Source organism: Mytilus californianus, unplaced genomic scaffold (genome assembly GCF_021869535.1).
Source record: "Mytilus californianus isolate M0D057914Y unplaced genomic scaffold, xbMytCali1.0.p SCAF_5, whole genome shotgun sequence".
In the NCBI taxonomy this organism is placed as follows: Eukaryota; Metazoa; Mollusca; class Bivalvia; order Mytilida; family Mytilidae; genus Mytilus; species Mytilus californianus.
The window spans coordinates 111,564,043-111,586,135 of NW_026262701.1; the positions used below are offsets into that span (position 1 = coordinate 111,564,043).

Sequence of the window (22,093 nt, forward strand, 5' to 3'; positions counted from 1 at the left end):
TCATATGTATGTTTGTATTGCAAATATCACCGTTCACAAATTCAAGCCACAAATTGACATTGATGGAGAAAAATGTAACAGCACTATAATGATGAATGATGTGAAAATGGCAAAACGTTTAAGTGAATTGAAGCAGGCATATATACTTTCACTGTTCTTGTTATCACTGTGCTCTTGTCAACTTGTGGTTAATGTAAAAGATGGAGGAGGCGATGTCACAGTAGAAAGTTTTCTTGGCAATACCACTTCAGATATAGTTCAGCTGCAGTTTCTGAACAAAGATGGGACACATGTTACACAATTTATAGACTTTAAAACAGTTAGTTTATATTTCGATACAGATTTTTATGTTATACTAAGTTAGTGTAGTGTACTTCAAATTGTCATGGGCAGAACACGTAGCAATCATTGACAATTGATTTGTTTTCTAAAGTTATGAGATGTTCCTGGATGGTACTGTATGGTCACTCCATTCGCTCCCATTCTTGTTCGCCCCTATCACATTTACACCCCACATGTTCTCACCCTGGGTCTGTTTGCACCCTTTTTAAAGGATTTGTGTTGAATAAGTTTTTAATGATGCTTAACATGCTAAGGTTCACCATTACACTTTGACAAAAATTTCTGTGTTTACACTATAAAATTTATCTGAGTACAGACAAAACTGTGTAACTTGAAAAGTTTTAAAGCCTGGCAGCACCTAGATATATACAAGTTGTTTTCATTTTGTGTTTTAAAAAGATAAAAAACTTTTGTGGATTTAGCTAAACATTTTCTTTCCTTGCTGCAGGTGGTGTAAAAATAATCAAAGTCTGGTGAAATCTTTGAGATGGTCCCCCTCAGGTAATGATTGTATTGTATCATATTGATTAAAATGGACAATAGATAGAGGGACTATAGAAATCAACACAACAAAGGTGATTTAAATAGTGTAAATGAGTGGACTGTATCAAATAAAACTCAGGTGTTTGTTTATTTCACCATCTTCTGTGGCAAGGAAAGAAAATGGTCATCAAAATCCATAAATGTTTTTAACTTTTTTAAATTTAACATGGATGCAATATTTATTTATCTAGGTGCTGCCAGGCTTTAAAACTTTTCAAATTGTACAGTTTTTTCTGTACATCATGTACATAGAGAACATTTTATGGTGTAAACACAGCCATTTTTTGTCGAAGTGTGTTGATGAACCTTAAGTTAGTGTATTGCTATAAAATAAAGAAATTAAGTTTTTTATTATTGTTTAAAAATAAAGTGACATTCTAAAAACATAAATAAGTTTTCCTTTGTGAATTATTTTGACGAAATGAATAATGAATAGTGTCATTATGATCAAAGACTAAGTCATTCTTCTCTCGTAAAAGAGAGTCAGAAGATTCCAAACGGCTATCAATCTCGTCACAAACTGTTAAAAATAATTATCTTTAATTTTTTTCATTTAAAATCTTCATTGTTTGTATTTTACTTTAAACCAAACACAAAACAATAATACATGTACCAATTAGCTTTGTAAATACCAATTAACAGTAATTAAATAAATCACAAATAATAATTAATCGTCTAATCACAAAAAAAAAATTTATATTTTTATTCATGAAAAAATAAATATTTTGATATATACATCTAAATAGCTATATAGGGTGCGATCAGACCCAGGGAGTGAATGTGTGGGGTGCGAATATCAAGGTTGGCAAAAAAGCGGTCAATACTAGTATTGACCAGGCCGGCGGTAAATACCGGTAAATACCGGGAAATACTGGCAAATACTGGTCAATACTGGCAAATACTGGTCAATTGAAATTTTGATAAGATATTACTATTAAATACAGTCCCTACCTGGTCAACTACAGGGTAAATGGACAAATATATTCACAGGACAGAAAGTCACTTATTTACTACATTGTAAAGGACAGAAAGTCACTTATTTACTACATTGTAAAGGACAAAAACTCACAATTAATTAGTTAACAAGTTTTTGAATATGTAAGGGAAAATCCTTGAAATGAATTCATTGTAATGTTTATGAGATTGATAATGAACATGGTTAAATGAAGATTTATTAAATATTAATCCTACAAAGGATATTTCTTGGTACCATGAAGCCAGTCAAGAAAAAGACTATGGCAGCTTGTTTTCTTAACAGTAATTTCATCAAATGTAATAAAACAATGTCTTAAAAATTAGTCTTTTCTTAATCAAAGAAACAGTTCTTTCAAAATTGCATTGTGACTTTCTGTCCTGTGATATTTAGCCCTACATTCAATAACTGTTAGTCATGAAAATATGAAAGTTTTCAAGTCAAAATTAGACTTTTTTAATGTTATCTTTTCTTATATAAATTGAAATTTTACATGAACACATCATGGACAGTGATTTTTAGAATAAAATTAAAGAAAAAGAAAAAGCAGCAGCCAAAGTATAGATCCTTCAAAATTTCCATTTTCTGTATTTAGTTTTAGAAAATATTTATCATGCAGTTGAATAGTCAGGAATAAAATAATTGTTTTAAACAGTCTTCAAAAATAATTTTATGACTTTTTTCCTGTTATGTCAACATTTATTAGGGGACAGTTGTAATATTGAATAAACTTTTGACACCTGCTTGCCATATAATAGGTAATGCCCTGATAATCTAGTCACCTGTAATTCTATTTACCTGTTAAAATCAAACCTTTTCAAGAAAAAAAAATATATATTTTATACATGTTGAAATAACTGATATAGCAATTTTATATCCATACCTAAACTATGTTATATCATTACCCATAAGAACTGAATAAGTCATTATTCATGCTAATAGTTGATAAAACATACCAATATCAATCCTTTTTATAAAAAGTTAAAATAATATCCCCTATCAACTAAGATTTAACTAACATTGATAGTAAAATCTGTCAAAAGAACCATGAAAATTTCAATTGTCCAGTATTTGCCAGTATTGACCACTTGAGGAGTATTGACCGGGGCGGTAAATACCGGTAAATACCACTGGTAAATACCGGGGTGGTATTTACCGCCCAACCTTGGCGAATATGTAAGGTGCGAATGTGTTTTGGGAGCGAACGGACCTGATACTGACAAATACTACATGTAGCTACATGTACAAAAAAATGTACCATCAGAAATTCACAGTTTATATAATTTTTAGTAACTCTCTGGGGAAGTATTCTTTTTTCATAATAAAGGGTACCAAAGTTAGGTTTAGTACCATACGTCTATAGACTCAAACTTTAATTCCTTTTTTATAAGGTCATATATTGGTATGACGTTGGCGTCGTCGTCGTCGTCCGAAGACACATTGGTTTTCGCACTCTAACTTTAGTTTAAGTGAATGGATCTCTTTGAAATTTTACCATAAGGTTCAACACCACAAAAGAAAGGTTGGGATTGATTTTGGGGGTTATGGTACCAACAGTTAAGGATTTGGGGCCAAAAATAAGCATTTTCTAGTTTCCAGACAATAACTGTGGAACGGTGTATGGATCTCTCTGAAATTATACCACAAGTTTCTTTACCACAAAGGGATGGTTAGGATTTGCTTTGGGGGGTTATGGCTCAAACCGTTTAGGAATTAGGGGCAAAAAAGGGGGAAAAACAAGGTTGTCCTGGTTAATGGACAAATACTTTAGTACAAAACATAATTTAAAGCAGTGTAAGGGAGATAAATCAAATACATCATTTGAATTACCTCCCTTACACTGCTTTTAAATTATGTACAAAGTAATGGTTAATGAACAATTAAGATAATTTAAAACAGTGTAAGGGAGGTAATCCAAATACAACGTTTTGGTTACTTCCCGTTCACTGCTTTTAAATTATGTTTAAAGAAATGCATATTTATAAACATGATAAAGGAAGACCAGTAAAAATATCTGCAAATGTAGCATCTTTTTTTTTTACAAAAAAATCCATATGAAAGATTTGACACCATATTTTAAATTCTATTATAAAATAGATTAAGTTAGCACTATGGTAAATTTAAATGGGTAATTATGGTTGCAAACTCCATTGGAAATTTGAATTGAGATTATGACCATATCTTGAGGGAAAGAATTTTTTTGGGGAAAAAAAGGGGGGGGGGGGGGGTAAAAAGAAATTATGGGGGGTCAATTTTTTCTCATTTCAGATTTCAGAAATTAAAAAGAATTATTCTTCAAATATTATTTTTTTTTCAAATTTCAAATATTGAAAAATTTCAAGAAGTAATCTTTAATTGCACAGTATGGAGCATTAGATTTGTAAAATCTTTGACCACATTTATTTATTTGTTATGCCGAATCTAACTGTGTATTTAGATTTTTAATTTTGGGTCCAGTTTTCAAATTGGTCTACACTAAGGTCCAAAGGGTCCAAAATTAAACTTTGTTTGATTTTAACAAAAATTGAATATATGGGGTTCTTTGATATGCTGAATCTAACCATGTATTTAGATTTTTTATTTGTGGGCCCCACTATCAAGTTGGTTCACATTGAGGTCAAAAGGGTCCAAAATTAAACTTTGTTTGATTTCATCAAAAATTGAATTATTGGGGTTCTTTGATATGCCAAATCTAACAGTGTATTTAGATTTTTAATTTTGGGTCCCGTTTTTTAAATTTGTCTACATTAAGGTCCAAAGGGTCCAAAATTTAAATTAGTTTGATTTTAACAAAAATTGAATTCTAGTGGTTCTTTGATATGCTGAATCTAAACAAATGTTTAGATTTTTGATTATGGGCCCAGTTTTCAAGTTGGTCCAAGTTGGGGTCCAAAATTAAACTTTGTTTGATTTCAACAAAAATTGAATATATGGGGTTCTTTGATATGCTGAATCTAACCATGTATTTTGATTTTGGATATTGGACCATAATAGGTAAATAAAAAAATTTAAAGTTCTTAGACCACATTCTTTCTGTGTCAGAAACCTATGCTGTGTCAAATATTGAATCACAATCCAAATTCAGAGCTGTATCAAGCTTGAATGTTGTGTCCATACTTGCCCCAACTGTTCAGGGTTTGACCTCTGCGGTCATATCAAGCTGCGCCCAGCGGAGCATTTTATTAAACAATGAAAAAATGGGTTGCTAGTATGCCCATTTTTTAGGGAATTTTACAGGTACGATGACCAGTTACTGTCACTTTTGAATCTTGCCATTAGTTGATAGAGTTTGTTAATTTTTCATCTATTAACAACATGATTAATCATATTATAAATGACATAAAATGTGTAGCATATTTCTTTCTGATATATCTGCGCCAATGACATTGAATACAAATAAAAAGATGGAGGCATGAATAAAACACTATGCTTTAATTTTCTCTTTGTACTCAAAGGAAAGGAAAGGTTAAATAAAATAACTTTAACTTTATTTACAAGCAATCAAATTATCAGCACTCAAATAGAAAACCAGAAACAGAATCTTCTCAATGATTCTTTCAACTGATCTCATTCAAATAGACAGGCTACAAAGGGTACTGAAAACACATCAATTGATAGATTACTCAGATGGAAGATTGAAGAAAAAGTACACAAAATAGACAATTTGTACATCAGACTGTTACATTTACGACAGAAGAAATCTCCTGATCTGAGGTCTAATCGTTAACTCTAACGACATAAATTTCTTAACTCCTGATTTGCATTTCACAGTTTATCATATATACGAAAGAAGGTTGTAATATTTCTTCTTTTAGAGCTCTAAGTGTAATACATGTATGTGAGAAATATCATTAGACAGCTACCCAAAGACCCCAAAAAGATACAAAAACTAAGACAAATTGAGGTCAACATTGGGTCTTCGGCAATAGACAGATGGTGTCTTCTATTTACATCATGTCAATCTCTTAATTGCCCTGATTCTAAAAAAAAGTTGTGAATAAATCTACGGAGAAAAAAAAAACCAGACAACCACTTACCTGACTTTGGAAATTATCACTTAATAATTCCATGGGTTTAAACCTGTAAAAACTCTTAAAGATTTAACCATGTAAATTCTATGTAATGAAATATATCTTTTTGTGGCAACCCATAAATTCATAAAGTAGTAAGCAATGTCATCATTGAATGTATAAGTGTGCAATCTATCGACATACATGTAATATTCAATTTATAAGTGAATACATCTATCGACATAACACTCAATGATTATTTTTCTGTTAACAGGAAACACAGATATTTAAAACCTATATCCCATGGGAGGAAGAACAGGGCTTTGGTCAGAGTAAACCACAAGCTCTATGTTTTGTTTCCAGGTTTACAAAAAATGAATTCATTTCATCTGATGCTATGTCTAAATTAAGACAGGTATTTACTTCATTTTATTATTTCAATGACATGTACATGATGTATGAATAAAAATAGATTTGGAGTATATATGTACCTCAACATGATCAATTAGATATCATAGCAATAGTATGACACAAAAAGCCAAAGGAGGTCAACACACAATACTAAGTTGCCCTGAGTGCAAAAAAAGTGTTAATAAATTTATTGATATATATAAAATTCAGAATGGAAATGGGGAATATGTCAAAGAGACAACAACCCGACCAAAGAGCACACAACAGCTGAAGGCCACCAATGGATCTTCAACACAGCAAGAAAATATATATAGCCTTATCATCAACACCAAATTGCAATTAGTAAAAAAAAAAACTTTAAAATGTAACAAAAGGTATCAGGTTGTTCAGCCCCTAAGTTGTTTCGACTTGGTCAGGAACAATTTGGGATGGATCGACATGAAAGCTAACAAAAGACTACCACTGACGAGGTTTCTTGCTTGGGACAGGCACATGAACATGTGGTGGGGTTAAACAATATAAGTTTTTTTTTTCCACCTCGGATTATAAGTTTTATTTTTGTTAATGATTTAAATATCTGAACTGGCTTCTTCCACCAATAAAAACTTACTGCCACAAAATAGCCAATATTGCTGTAAGAGGATTTAAACACCAATCAACCAATCAATAAATATCTGGACATTTTGTTCATATGATGGTTTAGAATACCATATGTCAAGACCTCAACATCTAATATTAAGTTTTCAGACTTAGAATAAGGCTAAGAATATGCAGGTTTAAATTATTGCTTATTTTACTTTCAATTTGATGTAAAAGAATCCTTAAACCATCAGGTCCTTTGGACAAAGTAATATTTTACATCCTTTAATTTCTCTAGAAAAATCCATCAGCTATCAGAACCCCTGAGGAAGAGAAAACTCCAGAGAGTCATCTGATGGATGCTAATTTAATACTTGAAAAATCCAACATTATATCACCAAAGATTTTCAACTTCTGTCGTGATGCTAGAGACACAGTATTTACCAAAGAAATAGATATTAAAATATGGTCAAAATGTGAGTATGTTAATAGCAGTTGTGTTAAAAGTTTCCTTTTATATCTATCTTCTGAATTCATACAAGAGGAGCTATTTGTCAAGAAGTAAGGTTTTTATAACTGGGCAAGCATATTAAAATGAAAATTAAAGAATATACTGTTTCAATGTGGAAATTTGAAGAAGATAAAACTAATCTTAAGGAACAACTGAATTAATTGAAATTGAATTTGACAGATAATTTTCGTCGTAGTTCCTTGTTCAGTGTTGTTACTTTGGTGCAGATAAAAAAAAAATGACTCCCAGTAGAGGTTAAAATCTAATTGGAAACCTTTATTGGAAATAGCTTCTTTTTTTTCCCAGAAAACGAAGTGAAATTAAAGCTAACCATGCAGGAATGTTTGATAAAATATATATGTTTAATGTTGTTAATGTGGTCCTAATTGAACATCCAATATGTCCCTAAAGAGGCTTCCAAAGGGTCAGATTTCAAAGATGTTTTTCTTTGAATCCATCAATGTTTTAGGATAGGGTTTCAAGGTAGAGGTGAAAAGTCATATTGTGTGACATTAATTTAAGTATCTGCCTAGTCTTTCTCAAAGGCAAGAAATAAAAATAAAAATTTGACCACTCTTTTCTATCTTAAAATCCCTCCTCCGAATGAAGAACATAAATACACTTGTTTTTTTTAGTGGATAAGGGGGTAAACCATAACAAATTTTATGTCTCATAGCCGAAAAATATTTTTTATGCCCCACCTAGGGGCATTATGTTTTTCGGTCTGTGCGTCTGTTCGTCCGTCCATCTGTTTGTTCGTCTGTCCATCTGTCCCGCTTCAGGTTAAAGTGTTTGGTTAAAGTTTTTGGTCAAGGTAGTTTTTGATGAAGTTGAAGTCCAATCAACTTGAAACCTACTACACATGTATCCTATGATATGATCTTTCTAATTTTATTGTCAATTTAGAGTTTTGACCCCAATTTCACAGTCCACTGAACATAGAAAATGATAGTGCCCGCTTCAGGTTAAAGTTTTTGTTCAAGGATAAGTTTTTGATGAAGTTGAAGTCCAATCAACTTGAAACCTAGTACACATGTTCCCTATGATATGATCTTTCTAATTTTATTGTCAAATTAGAGTTTTGACCCCAATTTCACAGTCCACTGAACATAGAAAATGATAATGCGAGTGGGGCATTTGTGTACTATGGACACATTCTTGTTTCTGCATGAATCTATAATATTAAATAAGGAGACCTATTTTTGTGTGTCACTTTTCTTTCTTTCAGATCAAACCATTAAATTAATCAATATGGCTATCTTCCCTAAAGGTAGGCAAACCATCAAATCAATCAATATGGCTCTCTTCCCAAAAGAAACGCAAGTCATCAAATCAATCATTATGGCTCTCTTCCCTAAAGGTAGGCAAACCATCAAATCAATCAATATGGCTCTCTTCCCTAAAGGTAGGCAAACCATCAAATCAATCAATATGGCTCTCTTCCCTAAAGGTAGGCAAACCATCAAATCAATCAATATGGCTCTCTTCCCTAAAGGTAGGCAAACCATCAAATCAATCAATATGGCTCTCTTCCCTAAAGGTAGGCAAACCATCAAATCAATCAATATGGCTCTCTTCCCTAAAGGTAGACAAACCATCAAATCAATCAATATCGCTCTCTTCCCTAAAGGTAGGCAAGTCATCAAATCAATCAATATGGCTCTCTTCCCTAAAGGTATGCAAACCATCAAATCAATCAAGATGGCTCTCTTCCCTAAAGGTAGGCAAGTCATCAAATCAATCAATATGGCTCTCTTCCCTAAAGGTAGGCAAACCATCAAATGAATCAATATTGCTCTCTTCCTTAAAGGTAGACAAACCATCAAATCAATCAATATCGCTCTCTTCCCTAAAGGTAGGCAAGTTATCAAATCAATCAATATGGCTCTCTTCCCTAAAGAAAGGCAAGTCATCAAATCAATCAATATGGCTCTCTTCCCTAAAGGTAGGCAAACCATCAAATCAATCAATATGGCTCTCTTCCCTAAAGAAAGGCAAGTCATCAAATCAATCAATATGGCTCTCTTCCCTAAAGGTAGGCAAACCATCAAATCAATCAATATGGCTCTCTTCCCTAAAGGTAGGCAAACCATCAAATCAATCAATATTGCTCTCTTCCCTAAAGGTAGGCAAACCATCAAATCAATCAATATGGCTCTCTTCCCAAAAGAAAGGCAAGTCATCAAATCAATCAATATGGCTCTCTTCCCTAAAGAAACGCAAGTCATAAAATCAATCAATATGGCTCTCTTCCCTAAAGGTAGGCAAACTATCAAATCAATCAATATGGCTCTCTTCCCTAAAGGTAGGCAAACCATCAAATCAATCAATATGGCTCTCTTCCCTAAAGGTAGGCAAACCATCAAATCAATCAATATGGCTCTCTTCCCTAAAGGTAGGCAAACCATCAAATCAATCAATATGGCTCTCTTCCCTAAAGGTAGGCAAACCATCAAATCAATCAATATGGCTCTCTTCCCTAAAGGTAGGCAAACCATCAAATCAATCAATATGGCTCTCTTCCCTAAAGGTAGACAAACCATCAAATCAATCAATATCGCTCTCTTCCCTAAAGGTAGGCAAGTCATCAAATCAATCAATATGGCTCTCTTCCCTAAAGAAAGGCAAGTCATCAAATCAATCAATATGGCTCTCTTCCCTAAAGGTAGGCAAACCATCAAATCAATCAATATGGCTCTCTTCCCTAAAGAAAGGCAAGTCATCAAATCAATCAATATGGCTCTCTTCCCTAAAGGTAGGCAAACCATCAAATCAATCAATATGGCTCTCTTCCCTAAAGGTAGACAAACCATCAAATCAATCAATATGGCTCTCTTCCCTAAAGGTAGGCAAGTCATCAAATCAATCAATATGGCTCTCTTCCCTAAAGAAAGGCAAGTCATCAAATCAATCAATATGGCTCTCTTCCCTAAAGGTAGGCAAACCATCAAATCAATCAATATGGCTCTCTTCCCTAAAGAAAGGCAAATCATCAAATCAATCAATATGGCTCTCTTCCCTAAAGGTAGGCAAACCATCAAATCAATCAATATGGCTCTCTTCCCTAAAGGTAGGCAAACCATCAAATCAATCAATATGGCTCTCTTCCCTAAAGGTAGACAAACCATCAAATCAATCAATATGGCTCTCTTCCCTAAAGGTAGGCAAGTCATCAAATCAATCAATATGGCTCTCTTCCCTAAAGGTAGACAAACCATCAAATCAATCAATATGGCTCTCTTCCCTAAAGAAAGGCAAGTCATCAAATCAATCAATTTGGCTCTCTTCCCTAAAGGTAGGCAAGTCATCAAATCAATCAATATGGCTCTCTTCCCTAAAGGTAGACAAACCATCAAATCAATCAATATGGCTCTCTTCCCTAAAGAAAGGCAAGTCATCAAATCAATCAATATGGCTCTCTTCCCTAAAGGTAGACAAACCATCAAATCAATCAATATGGCTCTCTTCCCTAAAGGTAGACAAACCATCAAATCAATCAATATGGCTCTCTTCCCTAAAGAAAGGCAAGTCATCAAATCAATCAATATGGCTCTCTTCCCTAAAGGTAGGCAAACCATCAAATCAATCAATATGGCTCTCTTCCCTAAAGGTAGGCAAGTCATCAAATCAATCAATATGGCTCTCTTCCCTAAAGAAAGGCAAGTCATCAAATCAATCAATATGGCTCTCTTCCCTAAAGGTAGACAAACCATCAAATCAATCAATATGGCTCTCTTCCCTAAAGAAAGGCAAGTCATCAAATCAATCAATTTGGCTCTCTTCCCTAAAGGTAGGCAAGTCATCAAATCAATCAATATGGCTCTCTTCCCTAAAGGTAGACAAACCATCAAATCAATCAATATGGCTCTCTTCCCTAAAGAAAGGCAAGTCATCAAATCAATCAATATGGCTCTCTTCCCTAAAGGTAGACAAACCATCAAGTCAATCAATATGGCTCTCTTCCCTAAAGGTAGACAAACCATAAAATCAATCAATATGGCTCTCTTCCCTAAAGAAAGGCAAGTCATCAAATCAATCAATATGGCTCTCTTCCCAAAAGGTAGGCAAACCATCAAATCAATCAATATGGCTCTCTTCCCTAAAGGTAGGCAAGTCATCAAATCAATCAATATGGCTCTCTTCCCTAAAGGTAGGCAAGTCATCAAATCAATCAATATGGCTCTCTTCCCTAAAGGTAGACAGTTTGTTATCCTAGGTAATCATTCTTCATGTTGGTTCAGTTGGGGAAATAATTCAGAAAACAAAATGATTTTTGGGTGTCCTTTCCGTCATCACCATTGGTTTTGCATTTTAAGCCTACTTCTAATGTTATTAGAGTCTCTCTTCCCATCTACCCAGTTTTTCAAATTTTATATTGGTTGGAAAATTCAAAGGGCTTTGATAAGTAGTAACAATGGTTGCTTTAATCATGAGCATATACAGGTGTACTGGCATATTCAAACTGTAATTGAGAAAATTTATGTGATTATTTTTTTCAGCTTTAGGACAAGACATGACAGCCATGATGTCAACAATCAAACCATCTTTTCCTGCCAAGTATAATAATTGTAAAGATGTCAACGATTTATCAAAAGCATGTTTATGCCATTATCACATATGTATTGGATGGTATCCATGTGGATTAAAATACTGCCGTGGAAAGGATTCCACAGGAAAGTATGTCAGTTACAGATGTGGAATAAAGACGTGTCGACGATTTATGTCATTTGACTTTGTAGCCAGACAGAAAATGTTCTGTTTGTGGGATTTTTAATATTTGTTAGATATAAGATTTGGTTGTATGACTGCTGTCTGATTAATACTTTGTTAATGGTTAAACTATCACAATTGTAAAACAAAATCAGTTTTTAACCAGATTTCCAACGGAAATATCAGTTATTGATTTGGGGATGTACGGGGGGGAGGCCAAACAGTGTACTTTCATTAACTTAAAATTGCTTTGATGAAATCTTTTCAAATTTAGATATGTTGTTTCCTGTGACTTAATGAAGGTCAAGTTCAAATTTCATGATTTTAGTTTTTATCGTGGTTGAGTTGTAGACTTTTCAGTAGCGAAAAGTGATACTTAGAGAGTTGTCCGTGCAATAACTTGATAACGCTTTGACAAAATCTTTTCAAATATAGATATGCTGTTTCCTGTGACTAAATGAAGGTCAAGTTCCATTTTCATGATTTTTTCACGATTTTAGCTTTTATCGTTGAGTTGTTGACCTTAAGTAGCGAAAAGTGATACTTCGAGCATTGTCTGTGCAATAACTTGAAAACACTTTGACGAAATCTTTTCAAATTTAGATATGTTGTTTCCTGTGACTAAATGAAGGTCTAAATCGATTTTCAAGATTTTAGCTTTTATCGTTGTTGAGTTGTTCACCTTTATGTAGGGAAAAGTGATACTTGGATTGATTTTGGCCTTTGCATTTCTGAACCCTACAAAACTTCATTTATTTTTTTAGTTGATCCTGTTTGGGGTTCCAGATTTGCAAATATCATTTTCATGCAGGAAAATCCAGTTTGCTGTCACTCTGACAGGCTCTTGTTATGATTGCTTTATGTCACATTAGGGCATTATAATATTTAAAACTCTTTATATCAAATTCAGTTACCTCATATTTCTTTTTTTGGATATATATTATCCCAAATAAAATAGCTTAAGATTTTGGGGAGGATTTTAGTGACAATATTTAAAATGATATTTAGACTAAGAAGCATCTTTTCCGTGATTTATATAGATGTTTTTAAGATTATTATTTTTTTATCAAATTTCTTTTACTTCATGGTGAGGAAATAATCTATAAATAAACTTAGTAAAAGATGCCTACCAACCTGGAATCATAGCTGTCTTCTATTAGGATAATGAGAATGAGATTATTTCTCAACGTTATTCTAATTGTTGTCGTAGGTTAATACATGTATTAGTTTCTGCATTTATAAATATGTGATTCTGTTCAGAGTCCATGCATAGGGGAAGTACAGGTCAGTCCTTAGTACATTTCTTTCACTTTTAGATGGCTAACATTTAGCAAACTGTGTCATACTACAAAATCATTCATTTGCAAAACATGACAATGATCAGTACTTTATTATTCTGGCCATCTCTTAACATTGATCTTAGGATGTCTTCTTATTTACAGGTTTAAAGTTTGAAAAAATCTTGTGAAAAACTAATATTTTCAGTGAAATCAAAGATGGCCATTGTTACTTAAACTTGGTTGTAACTTCAAGCAGGCCTGGGGTAATGGTAATTTGTAATTGTAATGCATTGTAATATTACATTTTTTAATGTAATGCAAAGTAATTTGTAATGCACATTTTCTGCATTACAATTACATGTAATGTAATGATTACTTTAGTTAAAAATCAATGTAATGCCTCCATTACTGTACATTACTTTTCATTACAAATTGGTAAAATACATAAAATTGAAGAATATAGTAAAATAAAAATAAAATATTAACAAAAACAAAAGAAAGTATTGAATAAAATTATTGTCACAGTTAATTACTGTATTAAATCATTATAGATAGTTTGCCCTTAAAAAATCTTCTAAAAAATAATTATTAAACAAAACTATATAGATGAATGGAAAAAATATGAAGATGAAATTTTCATAATTCTATACACACCTTACATGTATTTCAATGAAAGATTGAATATGTCAATCAACATTTCTACACCAAACTGTGGTTGTTATTTCACCTAATTAATATCAAAATGCTTTTATTGCAATCAAATCTTCTCAACCTATGTTTGTCCTCACAGAGCCCTTAAGCATTTAACAAGATAATCCTTTAATGGCACATTTATTATATCCCTTTGAAATCCCTTTATGATGTCTTAATGATTAAGTGATCAATGTTAGAAACAAAATTATGTGATAATTTATTTATTTTTCAAGTATTTGAAGTCGATGTCACTAACACTGTATATATATATGTACATATACCCCGGTAATATTTATCAATTTCTTATAAAAATCTGTTTTTTAAATGTTTTTAGTTTTTATATTGAAAAAGTAATGTGTAATGTAATGCATTACACAGGCAAAGTAATTGTAATGTAATGCATTACATGTGAGAAAAAATGTAATTGTAATTGTAATGGAAGAATCACAAAGTAATTGTAATGTAATGCATTACATTGTAATGTAATGCATTACATTGCAATGTAATGGCCCCAGGCCTGACTTCAAGGTTTGTTTTATTATTTGTAATTGTGTATTTTCAGTCAATATAAACTATAGCAATCTCATCATGTTATGCATTTCATTTATATACTGGTGATCAGTAGTAATTGAAAGGTGAGTTGTCATCAGGTTAGAGCCTCTAGTGTTAACTTTGCCAAAACATTAGAAATGCTGGTCATTTGTAAACCAATCTAATGTACCAATTGTTTTGTAGGTTGATTTCTGAATGTAATAATGTGATAATTAAGTCCCTTTATGATGGTGCTATTTCCGTTGTCAAACAAGGAATTATTGTCATGTTGTAGCCAAATTATAAGTTTGTAGGTTTTATATTGTTATAAAGAGATATGATGATGTTATTATACCTTGTAGTAAACTGATTACATCATGTTTTAATGTTCATTTATGGAAGCAGAACTTCTATTCTTATTTTGTACTTGTCAGTAGAGGAATGACACCAATTTTAGACACACTTCACCAGTTATATATGTTTTTTTGCCCCCGCCGTAGCGGTGGGGGCATTAAGTTTTACCCTTGTCCGTCTGAACGTACAAAGGTACGTCCCAAAATTGTTTTCTGTTCTCTAACTTGAGTTTGCCTCAACCAAATATTATGAAACTTATACACAATGCTTATTACCACAAAACACAGATCAAGTTTGAATTTTGATAGTGTCACGTTAACTGTTCTAGAGTAATGCCCCTTTATAAATGGAAAAATTGCAAAATTGAATCAACTACAATCAATGCTTTATACAATGCAATGTTTAATTTTGACTTCCACTGATAAAACACAGATCAAGTTGAATTTGGGTAGTGTCACTTTAACCATTATTGAGTTATGCCCCTTTATAAATCGAAAGATTGCAAAATTTTTAGTTTCCATTCTGTAACTTAAGTTTGTCCCAACCAAACATTATGAAACCTATACACAATATTCATTATTACAAAACTAAGATCAAGTACACATTTTTTGTTTCCGTTTTCTAACTATAGTTTGCCTCAACCAAATGTTATGAAACTTATACACAATGCTTATTACTACATAATACAGATTAAGTACGAAATTTGGTGAGAACACTTTTACCATTCTTGAGTTATGTCCCTTTATAAACATAAAAATTGCTGAATTTTTCGTTTCTGTTCTCTAACTTTAGTTTGTCTCAACCAAATGTTATAAAACTTATACACAACCGTTCTAGAGTTATGCGTGTTTACAAATAGAAAAATTGCTGAATTTTTAGTTTCTGTTCTCTACTTAAGTTAGCCTCAACCAAATGTTATAAGACTTACACACAATGCTTATTACCACAAAACTCAGATTAAGTTCAAATTTGGGTAGCGTTACTTTTACCGTTCTTCAGTTATGTCCCTTTATAACTATATGCTATGCAAGCGGGGGCATCATCTGTGTCCACATGTGGACACTATCCACATTTATTATTGATAATTCCAAGTTAAAAATATATATATAAAAGACGATTAAAAGTTATATGAAGCAGTTTCTAATCAATGTCAATGAATGTTCTAGGGGTAGTTTATTTTGAACTTTCCATCAACTGTCAAGATGAAGAACTGCAATGGAAGTGTTCTTTTTTTTATTTCATAGTATTTCGTTGGAAAATGTCTAGTATACATCCATGTCTTTTTTTTATTTTAAAGATTCAAAATGTATTAATGATTTTACTGTGTTGTTTACAATGCATGAAAATTCCACATTGCCTAGTTCATTATTAAAATATACATGATCATGATATATGTTCAAAATCTTTACATAAAATCTACTTATTGTCAAAATATTTTAAACTTTCGTAATAACATTTTTATTTTACTTTTATACATGTATACATGTATTTGAAAAATAAATGTGAAAATAAAACATTTCATAGATTTTTTTTCTTAAATGTCTGAAGAACTTTTAACTCCATTAGAGAAGATTCAGAGGTACATGCCACACAACCAGTGGCTCTAAGAACCTGATATATCCACCTGGCAAATTATCCAGTGGAATATTCAGCATGAAACACTAAAGTATCATTTAAGTCAAGTTTGATGTAAAGTCTTTTAAGAAAGGCTACATATGGTGAAACCTGCCTCAACAGAATACCACAAGGACTGTACCTGCCTCAACAGAGTACCACAAGGACTGTACCTGCCTCAATAGAATACCACAAGGACTGTACCTGCCTCAACAGAGTACCACAAGGACTGTACCTGCCTCAACAGAATACCACAAGGACTGTACCTGCCTCAACAGAATACCACAAGGACTGTACCTGCCTCAACAGAATACCACAAGGACTGTACCTGCCTCAACAGAATACCACAAGGACTGTACCTGCCTCAACAGAATTCCACAAGGACTGTACCTGCCTCAACAGAATACCACAAGGTCTGTACCTGCCTCAACAGAATACCACAAGGACTGTACCTGCCTCAACAGAATACCACAAGGACTGTACCTGCCTCAACAGAATACCACAAGGACTGTACCTGCCTCAACAGAATACCACAAGGACTGTACCTGCCTCAACAGAATTCCACAAGGACTGTACCTGCCTCAACAGAATACCACAAGGACTGTACCTGCCTCAACAGAATACCACAAGGACTGTAGGATTTGTTAAGTTTTGACAGGTGTTCCGTTTTGTCTTTTGTCCTTTTGACCAGAAAATGAAAGACTACAAAGTAAGGACTATTATTATGATGTATAGAAAAGTCTTTAGTAGATGTTTATTGATAAAACTCAAGTTAAAATATACAATTGAGGAGGATGGTTTATGATTTACAATTGGCAATTACAGGATCTTAAGCAGTATTTAGTGTCAACAAACCTGCCTACTTCAGAATCTCCTTCTGGGAATTTTGGTTCTCTTTTACAGTTCATAAATGTTTTTTAATCAAAATTTGATATGGTTTTAAATGAGTATATATGTTTAAACATTATTTTAACTCCACTAAATTGCTGATTTTAGGTATTCAAGTTATATAAATGTGAGGATTTTAAGAGTGGGGGTCAACACCTCTCAAAGGGGAAATCCCTGTAAATCTGGAAAGTTGGCAGGGACAAATCTGCACTATGATTGTGAAACTTGAGATAATTACATAGAAAACAATATTTACATACTGACAATGCGACAAGACAAAACAATATCTAATTGTGATATAGAAGATAATTATATTGAAAACTTTCACTTGGAAGAAAATTACATTGAAAATATCAACAATGTGACAAGGGAGAAAATTACATTGACAACACAATATCTTATTGAGACAAGGGAGATAATTAAATTCACATCTTATTGTGACAAGGGAGATAATTGCCACAATACTATATAATCATGACAAAGGAGATAATACATTGACAACACAATATCTAATTTGGACAAGGGAGATCATTGCATTGCCACAACAATATCAAATCATGACAAGAGAGATAATGACATTGAAATCACAATATCTAATCATGAATTGACATCACAATATCTAGTTGTGACAAGGGAGATAATAGCATTGACTTCACAATGTCTAGTCATGATAAGGGTGCTAATAACATTGACAACACATTATCTAATTTTGACAAGGAAGATAATTGCATTACCACAACAATATCAAATCGTGACGAGAGATAATAACATTGACATCACAATATCTAGTCTTAACAAGAGAGATAATTACAATGACATCACAATATCTAATTGTGACAAGGGAGATAATTACCATGACATCACACTATCTAATTGTGACAAGGGAGATAGTTACCATAAGATCACAATATCTAATTGTGACAAGGGAGATAGCTACCATAATATCACAATATCTAATTGCGACAAAGAAGATAATTAAATGGACTGCAAGGATTGTTTTGCTTGGAGTCAGAATAATGTCTTTTGAAAAGGTGACATGTCTTCCTGCAAATGGTTTCCTTGTGAACTTGCAGGTGAAAAATCTGTCTCAGTATCTTGGTCTAGTACAAATCAGGGTTTATATTCATTATCATCCTAATTATGCATTTAATTTGCCACTGGATGTTAAACAGCCATCCATCAATCCGTCCAATTGTGACAAGGGAGATAATTATATTGACCACCCAGATAATGGAGATAATTTATACATTGACAAAACAATATATAATTGTGACATAAAGAGAATAAAGAGAAAATAATAATGCCAAATCAATATCTATATTGTGAAAAAGCAGATAATTTTATTTACATTGTGAGAAGGGAGATAATTACATCATTTATACCAAAGCTATTTTGTGACCACTGTGTTGCCACTGCAAATATCCTGTTATATGGGACAACAGAAGTCCATGTATTGCATTTAATAAGGTGTACAATTTCATATCCTGTAGAAGAATCTTTAGAATTCTGCTGAGCCATTTCAAATGAATTGCAGATTAATGAGAGTGTGATGCAGACGACACAGTAATTCCTGTTTTCCTACAGTTTGTCAGGCAATACAATGTTCCATAAATACAACATGATGCTTAAGCGTAATTTTTTGGACAAAAAAAGAAACAAACATTCAGACATCATTTTACTCTATAATCAAGCTTTGTACATTTCAATATATAAATAACAATAAAATAAATTTACAGTTGGGAAATCATTTCACAATTATATTACTCATTTCATTTATGAATTAATTTAAGTCTATCATTTTTGTAACTACCATGAATCTTGTGAATTATTTTGATTTATCCTGTAACTCCACTCCTTTCTTAATATTAACTATACAAAGTCTGTAATGTGTTGATAGTTTTACAGTATTTTCAGTTGTCAGCTTTTGATCTGCGGGTTCATTTTCATAATCCAATTTACTGTTTCTTGTAATAATATCATGTTGTAGTGGCTAAAAAAATACTATATATATAAAACATACTTGTACTGAAATATAAAGTACACAAAATCAATATGTATACTGAGGGCTGTTCAATTAAACCATACATTGGACCCAGGGAAGGCTCTTTGAAATCTCAAATATTGGTGGTTGTCAAGTAGAGTGAAAAAGTAAGTGAAATTCTAAATTTGCCCTTATGGGTTGTTTCTCCATTTTAAAAGTAATTCATCATTGAGTTCCATCCCACATATTTCGGAAAGAAAACTACAACAGAAGATGAGTTGTAAATAGATTCTCCTTTTCATTTATTTGCTAAGTGATAGGATTTTACAATGAATAAAAGGAGATGTGTGCTATCCCTTTTATCCTTAACTTATGATGGTTAAGGTAAATCAACTCAAAGTCTGTTGTGGATTTATATGATGCTTTTGTATGGGATCATAATGGTATGGTTTCATCAAAGTTAGACAGCAGTTTTAATTGAGAATGAGCAACAAAATGGGTACCACTAGTGTAACAGGCACTTCTAATCCTTCCAGAACACGTGAAATTTAGTTTTAATGGGTTTGTGTAGCTTTTGCTTCAGTTTTTTGATGTGTATTTTGTACTATTTCATTTTTCAATTCAGTGTGTTGTTAATATTTGTAATGCTCTTGTCTGTGTTTTGTCATGAAAACCCTAGAATTAACATTTGGTAAAATTTAAGCCAAGGGATAGAGATTTTACCAATGTATTATAAGTTCGGTGAAGTTTGAGTTGCTCAATCTCTAGTTTTTGATGTTGTTTTGTTGACCACTGCTGTTTTTCTGATTTACATCTATTATGAAAATGAAGGTAATACTTAGCTTACTCTTACATACCTTGCTATTCCTTTGAATGTTCTCAGTTTCTGTGCAAATTCATCAATATCCACAGAGTTAACAAAATTCCCAGCACATGTACAATACTTCGCCATGTTGCCCTCTTTAACCTATATATTTTACAGAAGATAAGTTAATAAAACAATATTAGATCCCCTACCCTCATATAGTATAGATGTTTTGAAATATGGACATAACTAAAGAGAGGATATCTTCATTACAGATACCTGAGCCTTAAAAGTTAACACAAAAATTTATCAAACTATTTAAGTATGAAATGTAGGTCAAAGTGCTATCAACCAATGACATATTGCAGTGATAAATATGACTAACATATCATAAGGAGCTTAGGATTTGAACATAAACAGTTTCCTTCATATTCATAATATGATGTAGACAAAATAATGCACAGGCGTATATGTCTTCCCAGCTTAATTGATTATACCTGAATAAGATATGTTTAGGAATACTTCTATTATGGCAAATCTTGATAAGAGAGAGGCGAAATATACAAAAGGGACATTCAAAACTCATAAGTCGAAAATAATCTGACAATGCCATAGCTTAAAAAGAAAAAGATAGTTTCTGTTTAATTAAATCGCAACTTTTATAAAGTCAGGACAATTTAGCATCTTTGTATTTAGGTTGGTGCCTCATTAAAATATTGCCACTTAATAAAAATAAAAAGATGAGGTATTTTACTTTGTGCAGTATTGAACTTCGAAGTACATATTCATATAGCTCTTGATCTTCCTGCATCACTTTTTATAACAAAAAATGGTAATGAAAATCTAACTGTCAAAACCTTACCCCTTGACACTTGGTACACTTTAAATCTTGAAGTACATAACCCATAGACTTCCGATGTATGGAATCTAATAAGTTCTGTTCTATCTCAGTTATATCATAGACATTGTGGCACTGGATACAGGACCATGGACATCTGAAAAAACCATGACCTATATATAACATTCTGTTAGGATTATAATATAGACATTATGGCATTGGATACAGGACCATGGACACCTGAAAAAACCATGACTTGTATGTAACATTTCATGTTGGTTATATCAGACATGTATGGCATTGGATACAGGACCATGGACACCCGAAAAAACCATGACATATATACATATATAACATTCTTTTTGGGTTATATCATAGATCTGTATGGCATTGGATACAGGACCATGGACACCTGAAAAAAATCATGACATATTGTCGTTTGTTGATGTGGTTCATAAGTGTTTCTCGTTTCTCGTTTTTTTTATAGATTAGACCGTTGGTTTTCCCGTTTGAATGGTTTTACACTAGTAATTTTGGGGGCCCTTTATAGCTTACTGTTCGGTGTGAGCCAGGCTCCGTGTTGAAGACCGTACTGTGACCTATGATGGTTTACTTTTATAAATTTTGACTTGGATGGAGAGTTGTCTCATTGGCACTCATACCACATCTTCTTATATCTATATATAACATTCTACAAGACTATGGACACCTGAAACAAGTGGAAAACATGCACCCCAATAAAATTAGAGACAAAATTAGGTTCTCTGAAGGATAAGAGATTTCTGCTTCACCCTTCCCGCTGCTAACTGTAAAAGTAAGATAGAAAGAAATCATGTTTGAAAACAAGGACAGGTTCTGCAAGAAAGGATGAAAACAGAGAAAACTGTTCACAGCACAACTTCACCAGATAACAATATGAATACTTTAATCCTGGATAAAAATAGACGTACTAATTCTATTCGGCAACTTTCTACGATGCGAATATGTTCTAGTATACAAAAGGCAATACCTTGTCTGGACTTGCTTCGAT

At 32.7% G+C, this 22,093-nt stretch overlaps 2 protein-coding genes across 2 annotated transcripts in view; one reads left to right on the forward strand and one right to left on the reverse strand.

Moving 5' to 3' along the window:
• The first annotated feature begins 4 nt into the window (after positions 1–4).
• LOC127700637 (out at first protein-like) lies at positions 5–16,463 on the forward strand. The gene is made up of 4 exons (XM_052204191.1): positions 5–319; positions 6,143–6,283; positions 7,157–7,334; positions 11,869–16,463. The coding sequence occupies exons 1-4, from the start codon at positions 5–7 to the stop codon at positions 12,141–12,143; spliced, it is 909 nt and encodes a 302-aa protein (XP_052060151.1). The 3' UTR covers positions 12,144–16,463.
• A 2,638-nt stretch (positions 16,464–19,101) lies between these two features.
• The window catches only part of LOC127700636 (DNA polymerase epsilon catalytic subunit A-like), a 61,857-nt gene continuing 58,865 nt past the window's right edge, over positions 19,102–22,093 (reverse strand). The window contains exons 50-52 of the mRNA XM_052204190.1: positions 21,088–21,220; positions 20,278–20,387; positions 19,102–19,429 (exon numbers count right to left, since the gene is read on the reverse strand). Of these exons, the coding sequence (XP_052060150.1) occupies positions 19,357–19,429; positions 20,278–20,387; positions 21,088–21,220 (316 nt within the window). The 3' untranslated portion in view covers positions 19,102–19,356. The remainder of the gene's footprint in view (positions 19,430–20,277; positions 20,388–21,087; positions 21,221–22,093) is intronic.

Coding starts and splice junctions, on each gene's coding strand:
- LOC127700637 (XM_052204191.1), top strand. CDS start 5: ATGTATGTTTGTATTGCAAATATCACCGTTCACAAATTCAAGCCACAA. Junction 6,284..7,156: donor CTATGTCTAAATTAAGACAG/GTATTTACTTCA, acceptor TAATTTCTCTAG/AAAAATCCATCAGCTATCAG. Junction 7,335..11,868: donor TATTAAAATATGGTCAAAAT/GTGAGTATGTTA, acceptor TATTTTTTTCAG/CTTTAGGACAAGACATGACA.